The 8,537-nt window shown below is 55.1% G+C and overlaps 1 protein-coding gene across 1 annotated transcript; it reads left to right on the top strand.

The window, feature by feature from the left end:
- Positions 1-275: 275 nt before the first annotated feature.
- Ctu1 (cytosolic thiouridylase subunit 1) lies at positions 276-5,445 on the top strand. Its single transcript, XM_041651179.1, has 3 exons — positions 276-328; positions 2,484-3,026; positions 3,321-5,445. Exons 2-3 carry the CDS (start codon positions 2,519-2,521, stop codon positions 3,956-3,958), a joined length of 1,146 nt encoding a protein of 381 aa, XP_041507113.1. The 5' UTR covers positions 276-328; positions 2,484-2,518; the 3' UTR covers positions 3,959-5,445.
- The last annotated feature ends 3,092 nt before the right edge of the window (positions 5,446-8,537 follow it).

Here is an 8,537-nt window from a genome sequence, read left to right as displayed (position 1 = left end):
GCAGTCACTTCTGATTTCAAGCATTGCGCCTGGTGACCTCGCGTTGCCAGGGCAACAGCAGTAGCTGCAGCTCAGTCCCCACGCCTGTCTGTGCACCTTCTGGAGTCCAGCGTTTTGGGAGCCGTAAACTGCAGGAAAGCCGTGTTCTCTAGTGTTGCTGGGAATTGTAGTCCGAGTTGCCGTAGAATTACAGGCGCTCGTCTGTAGCTGTTGCTTTCTGGTAGTCGTAGGCAAGGCAGTCCAAGGCCTTGTGGGAGTTGTAGTTTCAGGGCAGCTTCCGCTCCAGGCTTCCGCGTGGCAGACAGAGTGCAGAGCCCATTCCACCCAGGTTAGTGTTCCTCTTGCTCCCGATCGAGCGGGCTCGGGGTTGTAGTGCCACCGGAGAGTGGAAGGTCTCTCTAGGGATTTAGCACTCGCTTTTAAGATTGCCAGTTCATGTTCTGGCCAGGATCCCGCTCAAATCTGGTCTCTTGCCAGGCCTCCCTGTTCACCTAGTGGTGACAGTCACCTGTCTTCCCTTGCTCATAGTTAAATAGTTCTGGAGACCCCTTCTCTGCCCTTTAGGAAACCCGGCCAACCGGAAGTACCACTTGGTGGTTTTGTTTTGTTTTTTGTTTGTTTGTTTGTTTTTTGTTTTTTTAATTTGTTGCGTTTGTTTTTGTTTTTGGACGAGATTTCACCACGTTGCCCTGGGTGGCCTGGAACTCACTATGTAGACGAGGCTAGCTTGGAATTTGCAGAAATTCAAAGGTCTCTTCCTCCTGAGTGCTGGGGTTAAAGGCGTGCACCACCGTGCCTGTCTGTACACAGTTTTCCTCCTCCTCCTCCCGGGTATTAACATCAGCCGGGTTCACTCCATCAGCTCAGCTGGCTCCCTGCTTGTGCCCACACGCGACTACTCACAACAGCAAGCTCTTCTGGATGACTTTGCACCCTATTCTGAATAAATACTGGGCAGAAGGTGGTGGGCACTCCCAGGAGACAGAGATGCCAGGCAGAAGGGACTGATTTCAGGGGCACTTGAGGTCCGAAAGGTGCCCTGCAACAATCTTCAGTGGGCCATTTGGAGGTCCATCCTGGAGGCACCTGGCGGTTCTCAGGCTTGCTGGGCAGGGCGTAAAGAAATGAAATGGTGAGACACTGATGGGGACATGATCCAGGCAAGAAGAAGGGTAGAATCAAAAGCTGGAAAGGAAATATTGCAAGGAGCAATGCTCAGCTATGAGGGATGAGTGCGTCCAGAGAGGGGCTTGCGGGGCTCAGCAGTCAGGGAGAACTGTTGGGGGCGGGGACAGGGGTCCTAGGAGAGTTGAGAGTAAGGGGGAGGAGCCACAGGGCAACGTCAGTCACAGAACAATGTGGGAAAGATAACTGGGCTGCATCTGCTGATTGTTTTACGCAAAACAGCAAGTGTAAAGGTCAAGGCAGAGAGACCAGTGACCCAAACAAGCGTGCTGGCCATGGAGTAGGTGGGGAGTATGTGGCGTCTCCGTCTGGTTTTGAAGCCACAAGTAGGATTGGCTGCACTCAGGCTTCTGAGCGTGAGTTCTGAGGATGGATTAGGCACATTTGGAAAGCATGTCAAGACTGGACTTTGCATTTTGAGCCCCCCATGAGGGTGAGTGATGGGGGGGCGGAGTTCTAGACCCCGGAGCGTCTGGTCTGAGCACCTGGAAGGGTGGTTTTGCCTCGCTGCACAACACTATATGGTGAAAGGAATAGGGGCTGTGGGGCTTGAGGGCTGAGTGGAAGTTAGTGATTGTAAACCGGCCGCTGCGGAATCATTCTGACCATTGTGGTAAATCCCAGCGCAGGGAATGACAAGAGGCCGCTGGCTAGTCCAAGCTGGAGACGCGGTGGACTGGCGGACAGGGCTGAGCCTGGAGAGTTTTTACTGGTAACCTAGAGGTGGTGCAGGCAGCGTCTGTGTGCCTAGCGGAAGAGGGCACCATGCCTTTTAGGGGTGGTAGTCAAGATTGGGGCGTGCCCGTATCCTACCTCTCCGACTAAAATCCAAACATCTCTAGCCCTCTTTTCAAATAGCAGGCTCTTCCGGGTTCTTGTCAACCCTGGAAGTTAAGGTCAGTGACACCTACCTTGACTCCTCCATCAAGATAGTGACCTCAAAACTGTTCAAAAGGTTCTTAAAGGCACCCCCTTCTTACATGTCTTCCTCTCTGCCTGAAACCACGTCATAAGGTCCTTATTTTCTTGGTGCAGAAAGAAACTGCCCTTCCCTTGGGCTCCCCTGTGCAAGGGCCACTCTGGGTAGGACACCATTTCTGCAGCATCCCCACAACACAAACTATCCATGTGACCCGTTTCTCTCTCCCCTCAGCTCCAAAGTGCAGACATCCTGGACGATCAGCTTCCCTTCTCTCTCCATTAACCCAGCAGTGTGGATATCTCTTGTGACCCCTCTTCTCTCCCATTAGCCCTGAAATGTAGACGCACTAAATAATCCCCTATTCTTTCCTTCACAGTGTGAATACCCCAAGCAACCCACTTCTCTTCCCCCATGCCAGCTCCAACGTGCTCCTCCTGCCATGCAGCCCGCGCCGCCCTCCGCCGCCCGCGCTCCAGGCAGGCTCTATGCGGCTCCTGCTTCTGTGCAGCCTTTGAGGCCGAGGTGCTGCACACCGTGATCGCCGGGCGCCTGCTGCCCCCTGGTGCCGTGGTGGCCGTGGGCGCCTCGGGTGGCAAGGATTCCACGGTACTGGCACACGTGCTGCGCGAGCTCGCGCCACGCCTGGGCATCACGCTGCACCTGGTGGCGGTGGACGAGGGCATTGGCGGCTATCGTGACGCAGCCCTGGAGGCCGTGAGCAGCCAGGCCGCGCGCTGGGAGCTGCCGCTCACCATTGTGGCCTACGCAGACCTGTTCGGGGGCTGGACGATGGATGCCGTGGCCCGCAGCACTGCCGGCTCTGGCCGCAGTCGCTCCTGCTGCACCTTCTGTGGGGTGCTGCGGCGGCGCGCGCTGGAGGAGGGTGCACGCCTCGTGGGAGCTACACACATCGTGACTGGTGAGCGCAGGAAGGGTGTGGAGGGGTAGTATATCTTGTCAGGAAGTGGGGTGGCGTGGTGTCTCCACCTCCCGTTCTCTCTGGGTGTCCCCACACCTCCCTCCACTCTCCTTGTCCCCAATTTACGGTCACTTTTCCATTGTCTCATTACGGAGGATGTACAGGGTCCTCTCCTCAGTCTCCGGGTCCAGGGAATCCCTATGACCTCCTCTCTATTTCCTCTCCAGCAGTTCTCGGCGCCCCCTCCCCGTCCCTTTCCTCTGTCTCCATCTTCACCCGAGCTCTATCCCACAGGCCACAATGCCGACGATATGGCGGAGACAGTGCTCATGAACTTCCTGCGCGGTGATGCTGGGCGGCTGGCGCGGGGTGGCGTGCTGGGCTCTGCTGGCGAGGGGTGCGCACTCCCACGGTGCCGGCCTTTGCAGTTTGCTTCGCAGAAGGAGGTGGTGCTGTACGCGCACTTCCGCCGCCTGCGCTACTTCTCCGAGGAGTGCGTATATGCACCCGAGGCTTTCCGCGGCCACGCTCGAGACCTGCTCAAGCGCCTGGAGGCAGCGCGGCCATCGGCAGTGCTGGACCTTGTGCACTCAGCAGAGCGCCTTGCTCTTGCCCCAGCGGCTCGGCCCCCTCCTCCAGGTACCTGCACCCGCTGCGGGGCACTGGCCAGCCATGCGCTCTGCCAGGCCTGTGCGCTCCTGGATGGCCTCAACAGAGGCCTGCCACGCCTGGCTATCGGCAAGGGCCGCCGCATGTTGCAAGCTGAGCCGCCACTGCCTGGGAACCCAAGCCAGGTCACCAGTGACCCTGCGGCCCCACAGGGATCCTGCAGCTGTGAGCAATCCAGAGATGGAGCCACCCTGTGCAGGGAAGGAGGAGACCAGGCGGGGGCCACCTGTGTCCTACAGAGTGACGTGAGCCCCTCGGAGTAACCTGAATCCTGATGTCTTGTGCCCTGAAAAGTGACTGTGCCCAATAGTGCCCTGTTCTTGTGAAGCGATCTGTGCACTGTGAAGTGACCGCCCTGCCCTTCCAGAGCTTCCTAAGTGGAGTGACTCTGTACCATGGAGGGACTGTGCTCTGCACAGCAACCTGAACCTTGGAGATGGTGAGGAAGCCCCAGGCTAGGCTACCAGGCCTGAGGGAGAAGGGACCGGCAACCGTGCATTCCTGCACACCTCTGTGGGCTCCGAATAGCCCTGGCCTCACTTTGTCTGCCCAAGTCAGGTAAACAAAGTCAAAGGAGTAATAGGAACACATTCACATCGTCACCCTGCCCCTTCATTAAGGGAAAACGTGCTCCTGAGAGAGTCACAGAAAGTTTATTCTGAACCAGAAGCTTCGGTTGCAGGGTACGTGGGTTCAGGTTGCCCCAGGGACACTGCTGTGGAAGCCAGTACTCAAGCATTTACAGCCCTAGAACAGAAGAAAGTCATTAATCAAGCCATTGGCCAGATGCACTGGTGTAGGTAGGTTCCAGCAAGGCTTGGGAAATCCCTGCTGCGGGTCTCGGCTGCTATCTGATGACTTTCTTTGCCTGTGAGTCATTGGAAGCCAATGGTCTGCTGAGTCGATACATTCCAAACCAAGTTTGTGTGGTTTTCACATGACTGTTGGGTCAGTGTCCTGGCTGGTCATTTTTTGTTTGTTTGTTTGTTTTTGTTTTATTTTGCTAACTTGCCCCAGGCTGGGATCATCTGAGAAAATGTCTCCGTAAGGTTGACCTGTATGTGAGCCTTTGGGGCATTTTCTGATTGTTGATTGACGTGGAGGAGCTCAGCCCACTGTGAGCAGTGCAGCCACCTAGGCGGGTGGTCCTGGGTAGTAAGAAAGTAGGCTGCCAGGTGGTGATGGTGCACATCTTTAATCCCAGCACTCTGGAGGCAGAGACAGGCCGTGCAAAGCCAGCCTGGTCCAGGACAGCCAAGGCAGCACCGAGAAACCCTGTCTTGAAAAACGAAAGAGAAAGAAGACGGACTGAGAAAGTCAGTACAAGTGTTCCTCCATGGCGTCTGCCTCTGCTCCTGCCCTGACTTCCCTCAGTAATGGACCCTGAGAGATGTGAATTGAAATAAAATCTTTCCTCCCTAAGAGGCTTTGGCCGTGGTATTTCATCACAGCCACAGAGACCTAAGGGAGTCAGTGTGCGAGGCTTCAGCACACGTTGCTTTCCAGAAGCTTCGTTTTAAGTTTGGCTTTGTAGTGCTTACAGGTACCTTCTCATTCTTTCCTTTGCAACCTCAAGGCTATCATGGCTATCGGTCACTCAGTTAGAAGGCCACAGGGGCTCTGTCTGCCTCATCCACTCCTGGTAGCTGCTGTGGGTGAGGGGGCACCCCAAGCTTGGATTCTGGGGACAGAGCTTGTGTGCTTTAACCTCTCTGACTGCCATTTCCCCCTGTGAAAATAGAACTGGCTTGCCGTCACCCCATCAGATCTCTGCAGAGATGAGAGTCCAGAGGTCAAAGTACTTGGCCAACTGTGTCCCGCTTGGTGCTGCATAGTAAGGATTGGCCACCAGGGGGCTCCAGGCTTCTGGATGCTACCTTGCCTTATAGGCAATAGAGAGGTTGAGGAAACTTCCCCAAGAAGAGAGAGACTTGGTGCAGAGAGTCCTATCTTCAGGTGTAGCCCGGCTGAGTACTAGAGGCTTTTACCTTGGACAGAGAGCGCTCCACTCCTTAACCTCTGTGGTTCTGTCCTCAGGGAAGTGACCTGCTTACCCCTTGGTATCCATTTTCCTAATTAACTTAGGTCTGAAAGGCAGAGAGGATGCCCTGCCTCCTTCAAGTTCTCTGAGGGTATTAAGCACCACGTCGATTATTCATTCAGCAAACATTGGACATCCTCTGTTTGGTCCCGAGGTGCCAGGAAGCTGCAATGAGCACAGGCATTTACAGCCTGCGAGAAAAGAACAGCGTGCAAGTAAATACCAGGTGGCCAGAAGCCTCGCTCTTTCCCTTTCCAGTGCTGGAGATTGAATCAAGGGTCTAACTACCGGGTGGCCGGAAGCCTCGCTCTTTCCCTTTCCAGTGCTGGAGACTGAATCAAGGGTCTAACAAGCTGAGCCACACCCCAGTCCCTCACCGGGGAAGCTAGGCAGGGCCTCTACCATGAGCCACACCTAGGGATTCTAGACAGCCTCTCTGAGCCACATCTCCAGCACAAGAGAATAGAGGAAGGGAGGAAGAAGCCAGTGAAGGAAGGTCCTCTGGGGAGGTGGCCTTTGAGCGGGAACCCAAATAAAGCAAAACTCTCAAAAGTTTCTTGGGGAAGAGCTCCCTCTGGAGGAGGGAGCTGTCAATTCAGCATCCAGGGTAAGGGAATAACCTCGATCCCTCCCAGGAACCAGCAGGGGGTCCATTTGCCAGCTCTGAGCTGAACCAGGTGTTTGTGGAGTCAAATACTTGGGTTTTATTCTAACAGTGAATGCCAGTTTCGAGGCTTCTATTCAGGGAGTGCATCCAAAGACCACTTTCTAAAATTTCCTTGGCTGCTGTAAAGAGAAACGACTATGGATAGGAAGCGGGTATTGGGGGACAGGGGAGGCGGAGCTGAAGATTCTCCAGGCAGATTGTACTGTTCCCAGCTTGTGCGTTTGTGGGGCTGGCCTCGTGCCAAGAGGGCGTTCCTCCCTCGTTAGAGCAGTAGTATGGGAGTATGTGTTTAGTACTCATTTATGGTAAATGGACGTGCAACCCAGCCAAATAACTTTCCCAACGTCACATATCAGTGATTCGGAGAGGGAGCAGGTGTTCTTGGTCCCTGTACTGGGAGCTTACACTGGAAGCCAGAGGACTTTCTTCCTGACGCACGCACAGCAAGGCACCCCCTCATTTCTGAAGCAGGAGAGTCCCTGGGACTTTGCCCTCATCTCGGGCTTCTAGCGTGAGAAAGGTGCTGTATCCAGATGTGGCCACAAGAGGGCGCTGTGACCACATCTGCGCACCCGGCGGCCTTGACTCCGAAGCTGGGTTTCCAGCCCAAGCCGAGGCAGCATCAGCCTCTTGGAGGAGTTTGCACTAAGATGTTTGTGTCTATACTGTACTCAAACTCTGAGCATGAGACCTGTGATGCAGCTAACTGCAGAAGCCGCTCGGGACAGAACCTAGAGGCCAGAGAAGGAAAAGAAAAGGGCCAAGAAGATAGAGGGAGGCCAGAGAAGGACAGAGGTCGGAAGAAATGAAGGGAAGAGGGAGGAGAGTACACGGCGCGATATTCTGCAGCAGTCAGGTGCTGACCTGTGTCAACGGGGTTGGTGTCCTGTCCATTTAAGCAGAAAAGGGGTGTACCTGGGGAGACAGCCCTGCCTCAGCGCAGAACGATGTAAAATAGGGCCGAGTGTTTTGCTGACTGCAGCAAAGTGTTCCTGCCAGAGGGAATGGCTAGGCTGAAAGGACAGGAGGACAGGCCAGAGGTGACAGGAGAGAGCGTGAGGGGCAGGCAGGAGTTGCAAAAGCAAGCCCTGAAGCTCTCCCAGCAGGGCAAAGACAAGATCATGATTGCAGATGTTTCCTGACAGCTCCCAGCTCTGCCCAGCCTAGGATGGTGGGGAAATAACTGGGTCAGCTCGGCCCCTGCCCTCAGTGGGCTCTCCCTCTGGTGGGGAAGCAAGTGCAGGCACCGACATGTCAGGACCAGAGGGCTAAATGCCGCTGGTGTCACTGTGAGGGTTCAGGAGGACACGGGGAGCCTAGAAGTGGCGCACCCAGCTCGGTGCGGTGTGTCATAGAATGCGGAGGTGATGTTTAAGCCACGACCCAGGAGCTGAGTAAGACTGAGGCCAAGAGAGGGATGAGAGAGAAACTGCCTGGTAGAAGGGTGGCAGACCTGATCCACAACTCGGGAGGCACCTGCCCTGTGAGGAGGCATTGTTCCAGGTACAGGAGGCAGGAGCAGACAGGGCTAGGCGGCAGTGTGGCTCAGCGAGTAGATGGCTTACTTGGCATGGATGGACCCCCGTCTCCATCCCCAGCACTGTGTAAACCGGGTGTGGTGGTCTACACAGCACTGGGGCAGCAGAAACAGGAGGACTTGAGTTTAAGGCCATCCTCCGCTACATGGTAAGGTGAAGGCCAGTCTGGCTTGAGACCCTATTTCAAAACAAAAAGAGCTCTCCAGGAGAGAGGCCAGGAGATCAAGGCCGGGGCCCTCATGTTGGCTGGGGATCTGAACTAGTCGGGGACTTGGTGGTGATGAGAACAGATACAAGGGCATAAAGAGCCTCTCACCAAGAGTGGAGACTCCTGCTGACACTAAGTGTGCTTTAAGACTTTAAGAACACCCGTGTGAGTCCAAAGACTATACAAATAGGGGCTTGAGAACTGGCTGATCCACCGAGAGCATATACTGCCCTTGCAGAGGACCCGAATTGGTTCTAAACTTCTACATCAGGTGGTTGACAACATCCTATAACTAGCTCCAGGGTATTTGACACCCTCTTCGGCCTTTGAAGGAGCCGGTACTCACATGCATGCATACACACACACGCACACGCACACGCATGCACTC

This window comes from Microtus oregoni, unplaced genomic scaffold, assembly GCF_018167655.1.
Source record: "Microtus oregoni isolate MIOR12 unplaced genomic scaffold, Mior012 000000F_ref0000247, whole genome shotgun sequence".
NCBI lineage: Eukaryota > Metazoa > Chordata > Mammalia > Rodentia > Cricetidae > Microtus > Microtus oregoni.
Note: the sequence above shows the minus strand (reverse complement) of the source record. Positions and strands in the feature narration are given on the sequence as shown.